Here is a 19,135-nt window from a genome sequence, read left to right as displayed (position 1 = left end):
TCCCACCTTTCACCTTCTCCTTCCTCCTCTCTTGTCATTGAGAAATGATCAATTGAAAAAAAAAAACAAAAACACTATGATTTGCAACAAGCAACTCAAGCACTAAATACAAAAAAAGTTTCATGCTTGAGGGAAAATACCAGAGCTTTAAAAATAAATATAGTTCATTATTAGATATTAGAACACTTTAAGATTTATAACTCTCCTTCACTTTCTCAATTTGTATTTCAATAAAAACATGGACTTATGTTCAATCCTATAGTTCATTCTCAATTTGGTTGAGACTAATCATATCACCATATCCATTGAATAAGAAATTTAAGAACCCAGATCAAAGGATGCAACATCCCAAATTCTTACCCTTCGATTAATTGGGTTAATAATGTTTTAAGAGAGTTTAATGGTATTTAAATACATTAAAAAATGACTTTATAATCAATGAGGGATAAAATAATCTAAAAATAAGCTATATTTGTAACTAAAGATTTTAAAAAAGAAAATCATAATATTTTTGAGTTTTGCAATATAAAGTAGACATCTCAAGATTTATATAGAGTCTTAATTTGTAATTTTTAGATATATGTGAAATTAATTATAAATTTTTGAAATTGAGCCAACAAAATTATACTTTTGGCCACGGCTAATGACCAAAAATCATACTTAAATGTCTACTTGTGAACCAAAACATTAATATTGAGTTTTTAAGAGGTTTTAGGCAATTTTTGAAGAGCTCTGCTAGGGTTTTAGAGTTTCTAACACTAAGGTACAAATTCTAGCTCTTAATCACTCAAGGTAACACTTCTTATCTTTCTCCTACCCTCAAATCTCTACTTTAAACAAGTTTTAGTAGTGATTGAGGTTGGGGTTTGAATATGAAGCAACTCTAGCTTGGGATTCAAATTTTATGGGTTATTTGAAGTTAAATAAGTGTTGTTTAGGTGGTTTTAATGATAGTTATCATAATAGGGGAGCTTAAATTTGAAACCCTATAGTTATTTTAGGTTAGATTAGGCTAATAAGGCTGGCTAACAGTGTTTACTAAGTTTAATGAAGGTTAAATAAGTTAATGAAAGCGAGTTTTAGGATTGATTTTGCTTAATCACGCTTAATGGGAGTATTAGGCCTTAATCATGATTAAGGGATAATTGTTGTTTGCAATTATGAGTTATATGTTATTTATTGCGATAAAAATGATAATGTGATTACACAAGCATGTTAGAATTGATTGTATTGAAGCATGTGATTTGTAGTTATTAGATTGTTAATGTTGAAACCGAAATGCTGACTTGATTAGAGTGGAATGATTTTTATCATGTTAAGTTGATGGTGGCATGATTTTGTATGGCATGAATAAATAAATTTCAATGGGGTTGTTAAGTACAATGTGAATATAGTATTGTAATTATTTATGTCTTAATGAGAATTAATTATGGCATGTAAAATATGAAATCTATAAACAAGGGATATGGATGCGTGATTAAGTAATTAAATGTCTATAATGCAATGCTAAATATGGAGTTGTTACATGACTTGATGGGTGAATTGGTACATGATCTAAGTTGTTAAAGTGTATAATGATGATATGTTATTGATCATGAGTCATGATATTGGCATGAAGCTTGAGTAGTGGTTATTTATGCATGGCTAGCTGGTATATGCTTGATTACGAGATAAGTTAATCAAGTTTGTATGCATGATATGTCATTAACTAACATAAGCATATTGCATGATCACGGATAGGTGAGAGTTCACTTAAGAGGGTAGAGCAATAAGGAAATCTATGTGGTACTCACCAACACTGTGAAGCCTCGATGCTTTGGTTCATGAATATTACCCTAAATTGGTTATTATCTTGGACTGGGCAAAATGACACCTCATGAGTTTGAAATGGGGGAATCCGTGATGCAAGAGTGAATATGAGGCCTTATTTGGGCCATCCCTTACAATTGGAGAGCAGGGCTAATTTAGTCACATGTGTTGGTTATATATGAATTAATAGCCCATGAATTCAATCAGAAGATAAAATGACATAAACAAGGATGGAATGTATATGGTCATGCCTAATTATCATCATTTCATTATATGCTTTGTAATTAATGGTCAATAATCTTGTGGTACATGTCAAATATTGATAAAATGTTAATGATAATTCCTTGCCTTGTATTCCTATTGGCTAATAATCATTAGTCTTATGATACATGTTGAATGTAGAAAGATTGTTATTAGCAATTCCCTACCTGATGTACTTGTATCTGTCACATTTTTATGTACTTAGTTATTAAGATTGTATAATCTCACTCTTGTTTGTTAATATTTTTCCAAGAATGCCAAGAGTGATGCAAAAGGGAAAGCATATAAGCCTAAAGACACTTAACTATATAAGTAAAGTCTCCAACTATTTTTAATTGGTGTAATTGAACATTTACTATTGTCGACATTAAAGATTGTACATGTTTTGATCATATTTCCATTGCATGAGCTTGACATTTAACTCAAGCATTTATGATTGCTTGATCTTGTGTCTTGTAAAAGACCATCCATGTAAATGTTTGACATGATTGATGACCCTTACTTCTTATCATAATTTGGGTATATTAATTTTTAAGTAACTTATGTATGGGTTTAAATTACTTATAATTATTTTGAAATAGTATTCCTATTGTCAACGATACTACATTGATATTGTGATATTTGTCATGGTGAACAATATGGTTGGCCGTGACAAACATGTATGTTCGTGCTAGATACCGCAAGGAGGCCATTGGTCGAGGTGAGAAAGTCTTTATGCCACAAGCCATGGCATGAGTAACAGTAGCCATAACAAGGATTTCAATCTAGTGTTGGCCATGGCAAAGGTGGTGTTCACAATTTTCCAAAAATGACAGTTTTACCCTTTATCAATTTCTTTCTTGATTTTTTTCTTTTCCTATGTTTCCACATAGTTAAATATACTCTGATTCACTAAACAAGTCTTTGTTAAACCATGATTGTTTAGTTTAATTGGGGGTTAATGACAAAGGTCATTGCAAATAAAGCTTCAGAAAAAGAAAAAAAAAACCTCAAAATTGAACAAGAAAAAAAGAACCCAGACAAAATAAACAAGCCAAATTTGAGAACGCAACTTATATATGCATATTCCTCTCACTCTTCCTCTTTGAAATCAAATCCCTACCCATAGATCTAAAGCATGACCTAGATTTGAGAACACAACTCATATCAAAATCGAATCCTTACCTCACTCAGTTCTTCTTCCTATTTGAAATCCCACCCAATGTCTTCCAATCATCTTCCTTGGCATTATCCATCATCTTCCTTGCTGTAGGTTTGTAGGCTCAACCTCTTTATCCTCTTCCTTGACGATCTCACAATGCCATCTCCATCACCCTCGTCCTCGTTCTTCTCCCTTAGATTTACCTCTTATGTAATTCCCCATTCGATAATCCAAGCCATATCATCAATAACTCTTCTCTAGAATGGCTACATGTAACGCATTTCAGAGTAGGTGAAAGAAAGAGGAAGCCAAATATTATTTTTTAAATTTTTGAAATAAATGCCATGTAGCTGGTAGCACATTAGATGAATGTCAAACTAATGGTCAAAGTTTGAATTTATTAGTCCAAGGTGACATTTTACTAAAATAAAAAATGTTGGGGTGACATCATAAAAAAATGCTTAAAGATATGAGATATGAGATGTACTTGAATGAAAACTTCGAGAGTAAATTTATACCTTAACCTTAAAAAAATTAATAATATATTCGAGATGGGACGTCTCGACAATGATCCCTTGTCATATCCTGTCTTGAACATATTTTTATCCTTCCTACAAAATCCCATCTCATCTTTTTAGAATGGCATGATTGTGATGAATATGGGCTAACCAAGACGGAAACAAGTATGAACACCCTTCTAGCTTTAATTTTCATACTCCATATCATCCAATCCTATAATGACAATAAATTTTTTTTAATGTTTTCATACTTCATTTTTCTCAAGGAGAAAAGACCTAGAGGAAACTATTGAATGCCAATAGCAATACTCTTGTTTTGAGCAATATTATTAAAATTGGATCAAACCGATTGAACAAGGAACCGGCCACCACAGAAAATTAGGAAATTTGAGAACTGGCCAAAACCTATAAAACTGATGAGAAACCAATTGAATTAGACATGTTATTTTTTATTTTTTATTCATATTTCTAAATTATAATTTATACATATTTATACCTAATAAACATTATGAAATAAAAAGATTGCAAGAAATATGTATGAATTATGTATATATGTATATATTTTAAAGTTGTAAATTATAAATTATGAAAAATTATATATATTTTGGATGAAAATGATGCAATATTGATAGATATTATCTTTTGTATTGTATATTATTCTATTTGAAATTTAAACATCCTTTTTGTTACCATATGATTATTTCTTTCTACTTTAAATATATAATATTCAAAATATATTAATTTATTCATGATTGATTGGATCACGGTTCAGACCACAGTTCAACCATTGCATTATAAACCAGTGCTTTGATCAATTCAATGACCAGTCTAATTTTGATAATGTTCATTTTGAGATGTATCTTGGTTGATAAATTTCTTTTGGTCATCTATGGTATTCTTAACCCCATATTATATGACCATCCATTTAAGAATTTCTTGAAATTGATCCTACCAAGCACTAATATGATGATAACTGAACAGTTTTCTGGACACACACACAAACAAACAAAAGGGAGAATGCAACTCAACCAACAGAATAATTTAATTCAAAATTGTCTAAATATACGATTTCAAAACATATAATACACACACACAAGGGAGAACACAACTCAACCAACAAAATAATTTAATTCAAAATTGTCTAAATATATGATTTCAAAACATATAATAGGCCTGCCTAGATGTCATGTATGTATAATTTACATTGTTTCTTTTCTTTTTTCAAAAAAAAAAAAAGTTTAGATAGTTGGGTCCTTAGAGCTCATATATAGTGTGAAGATAGGCCTCCAAGCTCAAAAAATATTTTAAAAAATATTTATATACCTTCTACCAACAATATTCTTATATTAATAGTAGGATTTGAATTCCAACATTATAGTTTATAAGTCAAATACTTATAAATTAAACTAACTTTTGTTAGCAATTTACTTTAATTTGTCGATGATGATATATTGAGGCAGTCATGCATGCTCCACAAGTCTCTCCAATTTTTTATTTCTTTTGCTGTAGTATGCAAGTATTAGTTCTTTGCAATGAGAGGTGTGCTAAGTTGCCCTGTTTGATACTAGAAATTGGTTCTACAGAGTTATGATGGAAAAGAGAGACAGAGGGAGATAACATACGGCTCACATACCCATTGTTTATAATCTCTAGGCTTCTTCAAGAAGACCATTGTACAAAGCTCTATCATCTATTGTTTAGCTTTGAAGTAAGACATTACTCCTTAACCCCAAAAGTTTGTTGTGTAAGCAAAACTGACTCCTCGAGCTAATACTGTTTTGCTAATTAATTCATTTATGCTCTGGAATGTTGTTTATGCTCCATCACTAGGCACGTGACTTTTTTTTATATTTAGAGTAATATTTAAATAAAAACATATTATTAACTCACAAGTAAATAGAATATTCATGGATGCACCCTAAGGGGCCTATTTGGTTGTGTTTTCATTGTTTGTTTTTAAAAATTAATTTCTAATATAGTTTTTAAAACAAAACAAATTATTTTTTAAAACAAAGCAAAAAAATGTTTGATTATGTTAATTTATAAACAGTTTTGAAATTAAAAAATCAGCCAATAATGATAATTATTGACCATTAATGATGATTGTTTATGATGGTGATTGATCATGGTGACTATAGTTTTCAATAATTGTAATATATTTTAAAAATAAGAAAAATAAAATAAAAATAATTTAAAGATATTTCTTTTTTAAATAACAAATAAAAATAGTTTTTAAAACAATCAACTTAAAAATATTTAACTAAACAAGCTTTTTTAATTTTTTGTTTTACAAAAACCAAACTTTTTTTTTTTAACTCAAGATATTATCATTTCAATTTTCTGGTAGTACCATCAGCCGTCTCAGTTGAGCTGCAAACTTGTAATTCCATGAAACTAAGGCAGTAGAGAGGAAGGTGGGCCCTCCAATCCCACGGTCACTGTTCGTTGGGGCCCAATCCGAGTCCTCCTTTGACGATCCTCATCTTAAGCGGTTTATAAAATCAAAATGGATAAATCTCCCCGCATTTGGCGTGATGCCCACACCTGCTATCATCTACGAAATAATAATTTTTGGAATTTGCTTCATACTTCTCAATTTCTTCATCTTTGATTCATTTCCTGTATCGTCAAAATCTTCAAAACTGAGGTCTGAATTCGGATTTAAGACTTAGGCTCATGGCTTGAAAACCAGTACCAGTGGTCGCAGGCTCTGAATCTTCAGAAAAGTGACAATAACGAGTTTCAATTTGCCTTTTGGGTTACTGTATGAGTATGAAAATTCTGAGAACCATGAGTACTCCTTTTTGTTCCGATCCCACACCCGCATGTTTGCGAAAACTACAAAGCACACGACGTTATTCGAATCGGTACAAATCAAAAGGGAGCGAAAGGGAGGACCATGAGCAACTAAAGCAGCAAAAGGGCAGTGGAGTGAGAAGATTTGATGCGTCAAAGCTCTTGTTTCATTGCTGGTAATTGGTGAGAAGCAGCATATACATATATGCTAATGTAAACTATGCGCCACGAAGTTCGGGCGGTAAAAATTATATTCTCGACACGTTCTTGCAGCCAAACAGAAAGGCAAGACCTGTTGTATGTGGGGAATTCTGTTCCTGGGAGTTACAGCATCGAGTATTGGGGTTGAATGCATCAGCGGCGGGACCAAACAGCGTAAATTGGTTTGGTCTTTATATTTACTTTGTCGGAATGTTTTATGGTATCTATCGAAGATTTTGAAGTTTCGTGATGTATTGGCGCCGCTGATGTTTAAAAAGCATCTGGTTTATGCTAGGAAGATGGTTAGACATTTCTTTTTCTGTAAAGGTCATTGACTATAGTACACATTTCTTTCATTACCGAATGATTATTTGGAAATTCAGATAAGGGGCAACCGTCTTGACGAACACCAGTAGAAAATAATTTAATGTTAGAAAAATAATTAGAGTTTTGCAAGAACGGTTTTCCATATAAAATTTCAATTAAAGGATGAATGATTTGATACGGCTGATTCGGAGTAAGTTTTATTTTGTCTTAATCTAATGAGTTGTTATGGCAACTCTACGTAAGCATTGTCTTCCAAGCGTTTTGGCATGACTGCTTTCCCAGTTGGTAATGATTCCAATGAATATTCATCAATTTTTCATTCCTTTATTGGCATAAAATTACGGCAACTTTTTGAGCTTCCTATCTAAATATTCCACCAATGCAATGCCTTACCTCTTATTTAGTATTCATTTTTCACATGACATGATCAATGCAAGCAGTGAACTTTCTAGTTAGTTTGAAATCTCTTGGAGGCCACTGAGGTCAGTTGCTATTTGCTAATTTTACATGTTCATCAAAACTTGTTAAACTTAATTGTCAAAATCTTCTTGTGGTTATTACTTTTTATACCTACTGATTAGAAAACAACTTAAGCGCCTGATTATGTTACCAGGTACGTAAAAATTGACATGTAGAAAAAGTTTCTGCCACAGTTTTCTTTTATTTTTTTCAATCAGTATATTCCTTGAAAGCATGTGGCAAAATTACAGAAAATTAGCTATCATGAATTGGACAGGGCTTTGTGCACTTGCTATTCAGTCTGTGCTTTACCAGGTGAGCTGGCGAAATGCTAAAACTCTTGCATAAGATTTCCTATGCTTAACTGTAAGATGTTGTTCTGCATATTTATATCATCATCATACCATGAAACAATAGAAACTGCTAACTATAAATTCTGTTCCCTGTTTACCTTGCAAAATAAGACCTTAAATGTTAAAGAACATGACAAAGTATTTTTGCCTGGCATATTAAGGCGCCAAAAATTCTCGACTAATTCATATGTACACTCTTACTCCTTTATGTTGCTGTTGCTCTCTTTGTCTCTTCAAAAAATGGTGCACTGGACAGAAGATTCAAATTATAACTTTCTTATCTTATTCTTATCACTGAAGAAGTGATTAAAATGAACTTAATAGCTGTTTAGCATAAGGAAGTTTACCATTAAACGATTGATTGGAGATTGAATGAGTGAAACACTTTAGGCAAGTATTAGTTGATGTTCATTTAGGCTGTTATTTCTCAGTTGACTGTTTGACTGAACTTACACTAAGTAATAAAACAATTAGGATGTATTCTTGCTAGCTTTCTTATGAAAAATCAGTAATATATGTTTTTTTTTATCAGATAATATATGCCTTTTATAGTTTTTGTCAATACAAATTACTTAAAACAGAGTGGGACAGTGCATTTGCACGGAATTTAAGACGAGTCACACTGTTCACGCTAGTGAACAATGAACCTTCTTACAGCTTATTAATATTAATTAATATTAATAATTTGATTCCGCATGTGTCAAATTATAATTTTATTAAGAATTTTTGTTGCAACATGGGAGCTAAGTCCTTTTCAGCATAAAGATCTCATAGGGAAGATCCTTTACTTGCACAATTGCCTTAGGGAGACCCATTTCAACCTTGAAAATTTTCAAGTCAGTGCTAGCAGTGAACCACCTTATAAGACAAGTTGCCTGCAACCCCAATTTATTGCCCAGTGTCTTGTCCTTCTTGACGGCGCAACATATCTTTTCATTTTCAAAAGCACAGAAAGAGAAGAGCACTCTTTTGGTCTCCTCCCAGTTTCAATCTTCCCGAGAGAGGAGCACTCGTTCATTTTCCCTCGGTATCGATCCTTGCTACCTTGTCTACTTATAAAATGAATTGTTCCACTTAATTGAAGCATTCATTGCAAAATTTCTTAGCAATTTTATGCTGTGCAGGCATTTGAACAATTTCTAGATCTACTTCTGTGATTCTGCTCGTCCAGAATCTAGGGTGAAGATCTTGTTTCAGAATTAAAGGCAAGTTCTCGACTCAGTTTCAAATTTCGATATGGTAGGAATTATAGTTGACAAAAAAATTCCGCCTCTCCTGCTTGCCAAAGAGATCAAATCTTTCTGATTAAAGTTTGAACCTCACAAAGGGCGGTTTATTTATGCATGCAATGTCCATTAATGTGTTTTTCTTGATTGATACACAATTTTGCCGATCTGTTCAAGTATAGATTAATCGTGTTTTTGGGGATAAAATTGCTGTCATGTCTAATTGATTTTCGATCTTAAAGACAATTCACTAGTGTGGCTTTCTGCATCAGTGAATCCGGTATCATGTTTACAATTTTTTTTTTCTTTATTGTCATTTTAACTCACTATTGATCTTATCTCAAGTTCATAACATTTTTAGTCTTTAAAATGTACTTTTCCAATCTCCTGAAGAAAAAATGAAAATATCTTTGTTCTTTTGGCCCACCCTAGAAATTATTCTTGAAGAAGCATTCAGGCAAGAAGTTTTATTGAATAGCAGTAAAAGGTCTGTTGATTATAGTCTTACCCCTCAATAGTTTATTAATTAAAGTTAATGATTATAATGAATATTCCAAGAGAGAAAATTTTGTCAAAAATAACCAACTTAAATGAGACACTATGATAAGTCATAAATATCTAAAAATTGATGACGTGAGTCTATTCAAACACAAAGATGTTAGCAATTCATAACACGAGGAAGTAAATTGAGACCAATCAATTTTCACTAATTGAAAAGCTACTGTATGAAGAAGCAAATATGTTTTCAAGAAGCATGTTACAAAATAGTTATGTTTGCATAGAACAATGTTGTTGCTTTGGATTTTGGTGATCTAACCAGACACAGGGAAAGTAATTTGTTGGGGTCTCTTGATTTCAAGCAAGAATTCTACAATATTATTTCTACAGAAGATTGTTGTTGGTTTGGTCTTCAATAGTCTGATACCAGTTATAGGGAATGTATTTGGTTTTGGTTGCTGTGGTTTTTGTATAAATAATATATGAGAAGTTAGTCAGGAAGTTACCTAGGTAGTTGGTTGGAGCTGTTTGGCTTGCTACTATATCAATTTATATCAATTTACCAAGTGTGAGGAGGACATGTATGATGGTTGATGAAGATTCTTTTTGTCTAGATCTCTCTTTCTTTCTCCTTTCATCTATCTTTCGTCTTTGTCATGACAAATGGTATCAAAGCAGACAGCAATGGTCCCCTGACCAAGAAGGCATGTGTTTAAAAGCTACAATGAGGGAGCAAATGGACTGAATTTGTCTGCCTATGGAACAGTGTACTGCAGATTTGATGGATCAAAGACTGTCATGGAGCAGAGGATGTCAAACATTCTAGTAGACAGAAGAGATGTCAACCGAGTTGATGAGGTCAATGGAATCAAGTGGAAAGGGTATTGTGCCTTCAAAGACAGGTAACGATTCATTCTTATCCACTTGATCATTCCATGAAGGAACTTCCGTTATCTTGTTAGTGGGATGTTCTTGTTGAGTTCCAAGTTAAGAGATGTACTTATTAGTGATCAAAAGGATGGAAGATCCAATAAAGGAGATGATGCTCGTGAGGCATGGGAAGGTCCTGGTGAACATTAAGGAGCCTTTGATATGCTTTCTTGTAAGGTATATCTTACTGAATCCCAGCTGATTAGTTGCTTCCTCAGTGGATTAAAGGAGGAAATTGAGCCATGCGGTGGGGCCATTCAGACTACAAAACTTGCTAGAGATATATTGGGAATTGCAAGGCTCCGAGAATTTACTTTTCATTCATAAAATGAAAGCAAGAATGTACGAAGAAGGGTTCCTTGGAGGATCAGGCATAGAGCCAACAAGAAAAATCAGAAATTGACAAGAAATTCTCCAAGGGGACAATAAGCAATGATCAGAACAATGAACAAGTTAGAAACAAGGATGGATTTGAAAAAAAAATTCAATGTTCCCATGATTTTCTGGACTTTCAACTTGTCAAGAATTTAGGATGCCCTATAGAGAAGAAGGTAACAGTAGCTTATGGGAATACGGGGACCTGTGAAGGAGTTTTTGCAAATAGCTCAAAGGAGAGTTGCAAGGAAGGGAAATTAGTCCAGATGCCCTTATTATTACTCCCTTGCATAATTGTGACAAAGCTTTTGAAATACATTGACTTGATTCAATCAGTGAGCCATGAGATCTTACTGCTTGTTTTGTCATGGTAAGAGCATGGCAAAGAAGAAATTGGTGAAGATGCTACGTGGACCCAGTTTTAATGATTTTAAATCCTATTATTGTTCTACTGATAATCAACCTTGAGGACAAATAGAAGAGAAGTTAGAAGTTACCAGGGTAGTTAGTTGGAACTGATTGGCTAACCAGTCTCTCAATACAACATATAACTATGTTACAAGGGTTGAGGAGGACAGATATGATGGTTATTGGTCAATAATGATTCTTTTCATCAAAATCTCTCTTTCTCACAGTGTTGTTAAAGGTGCTCGCCTTTGCGCCTTAGGTGCTGAGGCGAGTCACAGAACAACCCCATCGCTTTTTGCGTGAAGGGAGGCAATGTCACTCTGGCACTCGCCTTGGGGTGCCTTGTATGCCTTTCTCAAGCAAAAGGCAAGCACCCTTTTGGCTCTTGGTTGCAATTTTCCAGAGTATTTATTCACAATGTATAAAATGATTGTTACTTTTATCTATATTTTCTTCATATGACACAATTTTTCAAAGTATTAATATGAAGGTTAAGTAAATTCACATATGTCGTTTTATTTATGATTTGTTGTCTATGCATTATACATTTTCACATGGAAGCACCTTGCTTCACTCAAGTATGTGCCTTTCTAGTGCCTTGTGCCTAAGGTGTTTTGCGGGCCTTGAGTGTGCCTTTTCCTCTAACAACACTGCTTTCTCATACCTTGTATCTGTTTTCTTTTTCATAACAGTTTTTAATTTATGAGGGGTCAATCACTGCTTTGAAGAGTAAACATTCAAATGTTGTCTCTTCTTGTAACAAATAGTGATAGAAATGAACTCTATGGTCTTTCTATCACTGTTCATTTTTTAAATCCATTTAATTTGATTTGATGATTCATCAGTTAGCTAAATGACTCAAATATTCAATAAAATTTATACTGAGGATTCATTATCATAAAAATTGATTTATAACATCCAATCACTCTTCGGCCTAAAAACAATTCAATTACTCTTATACTTCCATTATTTCTTCATTTAAAACTCTTTGCATGCTTTTATCAAAGCCAAGCTGTTTGTTGCTGATCATTACACTAGGGAAGTTTCTGGGGCTTAGCATTTGAATAATTTCAATAAACAGATTAGTAGAAATATAAAATGAAAGGGTAAGAATCTGCATGTGATTATAGTTTTTAAATCTTTTTTTTTTTTGTCACAGATATTTTGGCGCAGAGGTGACAATAAGAGAGGAGAATCTTCAGTTACTAAGTAAATCATATGGCCTACACACTTAGGCAGAGAAAGCAAAACACTAACTATGCGGATTCAGACAGTCCTGGAAGTGGTTCAATTGGTTCTGGTACAGACTATTTATCACGGAGAAGTAGCAGACCAAAAAAGAGAAGGAACTCAAGTGTAAATTTGAGTGCAAGGCGTCGACGAGGTCGAACCTCAAAGAGGGCACAGGAAGTACAAAACAAGGAAGCCGGTGATGCTACAAGTTCAAACTTGAAAAATGGAACATTGACAGCTGAACAACAAAGTTCAAACAAAAAAACCATTCTATCATGGTTGATAGATTGCTGTGTTATCAAGAAGGGCGACCGAGTCATATACTCAAATGACATAAAGGAAAGTACAGATAAGAGAGGAAACATTGCCAGAGGTGGAATTCTCTGCTGCTGTTGCCAGAAGGAATATTCTGTGTGGGCCTTTGAGAAACATTGTGGAAGTGATCTTAATCAACCCTATGAACATATTTACCTCCTTGAAAAACAAATCTCTCTTTTGGAGTCCATGATGATTGCTTGGCATGAGAACAGTGAACTGAAACACCAGGAAACACATTTCTTTGTACCCAAGAGAACTGCAGGAGACAAAAATGATTATGCTTGCCCTATTTGCGGAGATGGGGGAGACTTGATCTGCTGTGACAAGTGCCCCTCCGCATTTCATTTAAACTGTTTAAATATGGAGGTAACTAAAATGATTTTCATTTTCTTTTATTAAAAAGGGATTAACGGTGGATTTGGTGGATCTCCTTGACTATTTGGAATTAGTTTTTTGTTTTTGGTTTATATATATATATACATATTTCATGTTCTGAACAAATATTTGATTCATGGTGTTTAAATGGCAGAGGCTTCCTCAAGGTGAATGGTTATGTCCTTATTGTGCTTGCAAACATTGTGGCCTTGGTGATGAAAGGAAGCAATTGATTCCGTGCTTCCAATGTAACAAAAAATGTAATATTTCTTCTCATAACCTATTGAGAATCCTTTTATACGGGTCTTTCAAAGATTTACTGATTTTTTCACATTTCAATTTCCCTCCAATTCGGTATTACTGAAAAGAGATTTTCCATGCTTTTGTAGTTCACTGGGGATGCTTTAAGGAATTTGAGAAAGAAGCTCTTAAGGATGCCTTAGAACTTGACTGTTCCAGTTTATATTGTGGAAGAAGTTGTAGAAAGGTATGTATTCTGTCTATAATGTGTCTGAGGACTCTATTTATCACAAAAGTTTTAGGGGATTTTGTGCGAAACATAGAAAGTTTCACCTCTCAAGAGGCTGAGCTTTTCCATGTATTTTGACATTCTGATGGTTATCTATGTAGGATTGGAAACCCTGCCCTATAAGCTAGTTATTGAGGTGGGAATACAAACTTAAATACCTTGTTGAATATCCCATGCTACTCAATGTGAGACTTGGTATTCTATACTACCAAGTCTCTATCAATCAAACTTCTAGTGGGAGTATTCCATGGCACTTAACTTGACCTCTTGCTATTTAGGACCTTCCATGGGTAGAGCCCTCTTCGGAACGGCCAACAACCAAGCTTTTATACCAATTGATGGGTATCTAAATAGAAGAGGAAACTATACCTTAAAATCTAGCTATTGAAGTGAGAGAACCAACCTACTTAAATACCCTATTAAACATTCCATACTACTCAATGTGGGACTTGGTATCACAGACTACCAATTCTCTATCACATTGTTGCTTTACTTGTTTTAGGTTATAACTCAAACCATGAAATTTTAGAAGGTTCTTTTAGCAATGAAGGAAACTTTGAGGGGGCATGCTCTCCATGAATTACTCTAAACACAATGCCTACCACTTTTGCTATTCTGACTGTGTGCTTTGTGAAAGACATATGAGAAATTGGAGAATTTTATTGGGCTCCGGAACAAACTTGATGAAAGCTACTCTTGGAGAGTTATTCGTAAAATGGAAAGGACGTCAACTGTCACTAAACACCAATATTTTGAAAATAATGCCAAGCTTGCAATTACGCGGAAATTAATGGATGAAGCTTTTGAGACAATAGTTGACAAATACACAGGCGTCAATGTGATTCAAAGTGTACTATACAGTCTTCGGTAAGCACATTGATTGCATTTTTTTTTTTTAATTCAACTCTTCTTTGATTATAAGTATTCTTCTACCACTACTACTTTGGTGTTAACATCCAATTTAATGCCTTCTGATCACTTTCAGTTCTAATGCAATTCAGGTCAAACTTAACCAGGGTTAATTATAGCCGTTTCTATACATTTATACTGGAAAAAGATGATGAGATTGTTTGTGCTGCTACTGTGAGGTATATTTCTTTCCTTTTGCTTGTGAACACACTCTTTTCAACATCTGGCCCTCATCCCTCACTACCCGACGTGTAAATTTTAAATTCTGTATCAGCTGAGATTGAGTTGAATATTTTATTAAACTGCCACAAATCTACAGAATCCATGGGCAGAGGCTTGCAGATATGCCCTTTATAGCCACACACACAGCATTTCTAAGACAAGGATACTGTGCGTACCTTCTGGGAGTGATGGAATCGGTAAGTGATGAACAAGGTCTCATAATCTCCTCTTGTATCTTAATTCAACGAAGTACAGTCATGCAGTGGTTACAGTGAAACCTTCAAACCTCAACTTAAAATTTTCCCAACCTTCCGGCCTTTAGCATTCATGATGAAAGTATTGTTTCTTCTGAAGCTCCTTAATTTTTTTTTTTTTTGGAAAAAATATAACCCCCAACAAGGGTAGATGTTTCATTCTAATTTGAAGCTGTCAGTGGTAATTAAATTGTCGAACTCAGAAAATTAATTGGATTTCTTGCTATGATCTTAAGGTTATGACGGTTCTTTTTTTCATTTCTTTGGCTTAGCCTCATTGCCTAATTTGATTATGATATTGATTTGTTTATATTAGGAATAATGAAACGTTTAGTGCTTCAAGTTTTCTCAATTATTGATTTGGTCCTCAAGCTTAATTTTTATCGATTTAGTCCCTTATATTTTCTTAAATTAATATGTTAGTTCCTTTAGTTTTAAAGCACAAATTTACTCTCAAATTAATTTAATGTATAAAGTATTTTAGTGACTCGACATATATATGTAGCTAAATAAGAACAAGTTAGCCCTCAAATAAGTTTAATTTTTATTAATCTAGTCTCTTATGTTGTGTTATGTTCTTTTGTTTTTTTAAATTGCTAATTCTATTTTTTCCTATCTAAATAATTACATTTTTTTCTATTAATGTACATGGTTGCGATCAATATTTCGTTATTCATGTCACAAAATTTTATTAGTGTTGCCTTCTATTTAAACAATAAGAATCAAATTGATAATTGGGACAAACTTAAATGACCAAATCGATAAAAATTGCACTTTAAGGACCAAATTAATAATTGAGACAAATTTATGGGACTAAAAATTTCATTATCCCTTCATAATATCATTGGAATAGTCTTTATACTGACTTTTTTTAATTATTTTTATTATCAACTTTTCTAGATCCTGTTCAGTCTTGGAGTCGAAAACTTGATAATCCCGTCTATTCAGGAGACCGTCAGCATGTGGGGAATAAAGTTTGGATTCCATGATCCGAGTATAGAGTTGAAAAGAGAAATTACCACCTATAACATTTTGATGTTTTTTCAATCTATAATGCTGCGCAAGGACTTAACCATAAAGAAACCAGAATCAGGTCAATGACTTTCTCCTTCTCTCTCTCCTGCATGTATTATACTTACGAGAAACATATATATATATTTATATATAAGGTTTGTCTTTTTATCTTATATACCTTCATTTCATTCTTTAATTAATTAATGTGGGACTTTTTAATATATTTTAATCTAATATTTCTCCTCCAACTTCTTTTTTCTTTGTCTTGTTTTTTTTCTCTCTCTTCATCTTTTATTCATTCATTCATTTTTCTTCTCTTTCCTGAGCTTGTATTTCTTTTGAGTCTTAGAGATATTGGGGCCACAATTTTCATTTTTCATTTTTTTCTCGTTTTTTTTTATCCTCTTCCCATTTTTTCTTTCTTTTTTTCCTCTCTTGTCCTAGATTGAATGGCTTTGATATCATATTAAACTTCTGAGAAATAGATATATATTAGGTTTTATCTTTCTATCAAAATACTTGAGCCAATTTGATAGGACTTGCCTTAATTTTGTAGCCTGAAGTTCCAACCCCTTATTCTGTCTTCCCTATTATCCTCCCCTGTTACAGATGATGGTGACAAAAAGGAGGAGAGACAAACTGACAATCAGAATGTCCTGGAACCTCAAAATAATCCTGTTGACCGATCCCTTCTAGACCTCAACATGCCCCCTCCTGAAGAATGCATGATGGCTGTGGAAGATGATGTATAGTTCGTAGATAATGTTGCTGATTGAGTAGTTCTCAGCATCAGCACTGAAACCCTCAGTGGCTGGTGTTCATATTCCTGCCTATCTAATTAGAGAAGGTTTAAATAAAGGTTTCTTTTGGTAAAATACCTTTCAAATGTTTAGCGGCAAGTTTTAACTTTTAATTGCGCAAAGATAGATTTGGTTTGGTATGTTTGTTATGACAAATTTCATAACTCTTGTCTATCCAGAAACATATTCCTTTATGTGCTTCTCTGAAAATGGGTTGTGCCATCATATTCCTTTTTGTGATTATGGTCTTAGAAGTGATCGAATCACAACTCCTGAACATTCTTTTGCTGATTTGCATTTTAATTTAGAATTAGTGATTATGGCTGGATGACATCTGTGTAGGTCAGCTCGACTATTCATATTCATCTTTTTTCATTAAAAAAAAAAATCATTGTTGATCAACTAATTATTGTCCTATCGTCACATGGAGCCTTCATATAGTTTCTTTTTGTTCATCAAGTAGTCTTTACAATCAATGACACTCATACCTTATGCAACAATTCAATACTCTCTTATTGCTTGTTGCTACATATTGTTTGTTGCTTCATCTAATATGTGAGCGATCAGGTTGTGCAATGTGTGTGTTAAATTTCCTATCGGTTAAGGGTCCAACCTAGTCTTTATTTCATCTATATTATCATGGGAGTCTACAATGTCAACCTAGATGATAAAAATTTAAATTTTATCTTCTGAATAAAAACAAAAATTAGTGCACAATGTGCAGTTAACTTGCCCCTTGAATATTTTAAAGTTCCTTCATTGCCTTAGTAAATTTGTTGGTAAGAAAACCCGTAGCAAATTTGGTTAACCAAACCCTGGATATACCCATCTAGGTTTACCCTTAGTGATCCTATTAGAATGAGCTGATAAGGAGATTTACCTTCATATTGATTGAGCTAATAAGCGAATGATTTTGAAAATGTTCTTTTTAAATAATGGTGATAGCTTCAATATAATGGCACTAATTATTAATTTACCCACACTTTTTGTCTAAACAAAGATTCCCATTGTGATCAATTGATTCATCAATATCAAGTTTGACTCAGCCAAGTTTAAGTGGTAACCACCTGAAGTGTATATCCTCTCTATTTTGGAGCCAGATGTTCGTCTTCCAATTTTTGGTCATCAAGGATGCTGTGAGTTGTAATAGAGCAATGTCACCCTCAATTGTGTCCTCATCATAGTAGAGTTTTTAGCATCAGGCCATCCCTATATTCCAACGAACGTGAGCGAACGTACACCCTAATAAACTGCAGAGTTCTAGTTCTCGTTCTGAGGTTATGACTCTTTAATTTATCTGTGTCAAAAATAAATTATAAAAAATAATACTTTTTGTTTCAAACTTGACACAAAATGCAAATCCACCCTCTAATTTTTTTTATGAAAAAAAAAAAACTACACAATCCCTAATAGTTAACTAATTCATGATCTACTAGTAATGTTATTTAAAATATTAAATTTTTAAAAATATTCACATTTTTTTATTTATATTTTCATTAAATACTCTATATAAAAATCTTAATAATAGTAATTAAAATTTTAATGTATGATTTTTTTAAAAAAATAATAAATAAAGTAGGGGTGTAATTGAAAAAACAAGTATAAAAACTATCCAATGTCCTATATTTTAAACTTGACAAGTTTTCTAAAAAATATCTTATATTATAATTTAAAGGAAGTATCTCAATAACGATTTCCATATTCATCGAAAGGCACGTGACATGGAAGGAGGTCATCAAAAAAAATGAAACTTGCGAGGAAACCCGCAAATTTCAATTATATAACAACATCGTTTAAATGTAGTCAAAAAAGTAATTAATTGATAAATTATGATAGGAAATACATGAATAAGATGCTACACCAAGCAAAATGCATAGGGAAGATGATGGTCTGAAGTCAACCCCTTCAAAGTTGAGCAGTTTGCTTCTAGTCTTCGATTTTTGCCGCCATCAGATCCCTCGTTTCTGAAACTATCTAGAATTATGCTGCAGTTGTTCACAGTGGGGGCATCAAGAAGGCCATGATTCCAGAGTTTGATCATGAATGGAGTTGGATTTCCTCTGAGGAGGATGCACCGTAGATCTAAACTATTAAATTAAATTTAATAATTTAGATTTGATAATTTTTAAAAGTATAGATTTAATTTATATGGTTCAAATTTGCAGTGGAAGGAAAACAC

General features: G+C 33.1%; 1 protein-coding gene across 4 annotated transcripts; it reads left to right on the top strand.

Annotated features, from left to right (window-relative positions):
* The first annotated feature begins 6,270 nt into the window (after positions 1-6,270).
* LOC129311154 (increased DNA methylation 1-like) lies at positions 6,271-17,150 on the top strand. Of its 4 annotated transcripts, XM_054953199.1 has the most exons (11): positions 6,271-6,708; positions 6,799-8,892; positions 8,990-9,070; positions 12,462-13,219; positions 13,383-13,488; positions 13,618-13,715; positions 14,395-14,624; positions 14,759-14,845; positions 14,986-15,085; positions 16,043-16,235; positions 16,766-17,150. In XM_054953199.1, exons 4-11 carry the CDS (start codon positions 12,521-12,523, stop codon positions 16,906-16,908), a joined length of 1,656 nt encoding a protein of 551 aa, XP_054809174.1. In that variant the 5' UTR covers positions 6,271-6,708; positions 6,799-8,892; positions 8,990-9,070; positions 12,462-12,520; the 3' UTR covers positions 16,909-17,150. The 4 variants fall into 4 exon arrangements, with proteins under 4 accessions (XP_054809174.1, XP_054809173.1, XP_054809176.1 ...); XM_054953198.1 differs by having other exon boundaries at positions 6,271-8,892; XM_054953201.1 differs by lacking the exons at positions 6,271-6,708; positions 6,799-8,892; positions 8,990-9,070 and adding an exon at positions 10,277-10,491.
* The last annotated feature ends 1,985 nt before the right edge of the window (positions 17,151-19,135 follow it).

Source organism: Prosopis cineraria, unplaced genomic scaffold (assembly GCF_029017545.1).
Source record: "Prosopis cineraria cultivar Desert tree isolate PC_DT_omini unplaced genomic scaffold, ASM2901754v1 PC5, whole genome shotgun sequence".
Classification (NCBI taxonomy): domain Eukaryota; kingdom Viridiplantae; phylum Streptophyta; class Magnoliopsida; order Fabales; family Fabaceae; genus Prosopis; species Prosopis cineraria.
The sequence above is the reverse complement of the archived record's forward strand: the minus strand, read 5'-3'. Positions and strand labels throughout refer to the sequence as shown.

Excerpts from the sequence above, each read along its gene's own strand:
- LOC129311154 (XM_054953199.1), top strand. The coding sequence starts at position 12,521 with ATGGCCTACACACTTAGGCAGAGAAAGCAAAACACTAACTATGCGGAT. Across the intron at positions 15,086-16,042 it reads TTCTGGGAGTGATGGAATCG|ATCCTGTTCAGTCTTGGAGT; the intron begins GTAAGTGATGAA and ends CAACTTTTCTAG. Across the intron at positions 16,236-16,765 it reads CATAAAGAAACCAGAATCAG|ATGATGGTGACAAAAAGGAG; the intron begins GTCAATGACTTT and ends CCCCTGTTACAG.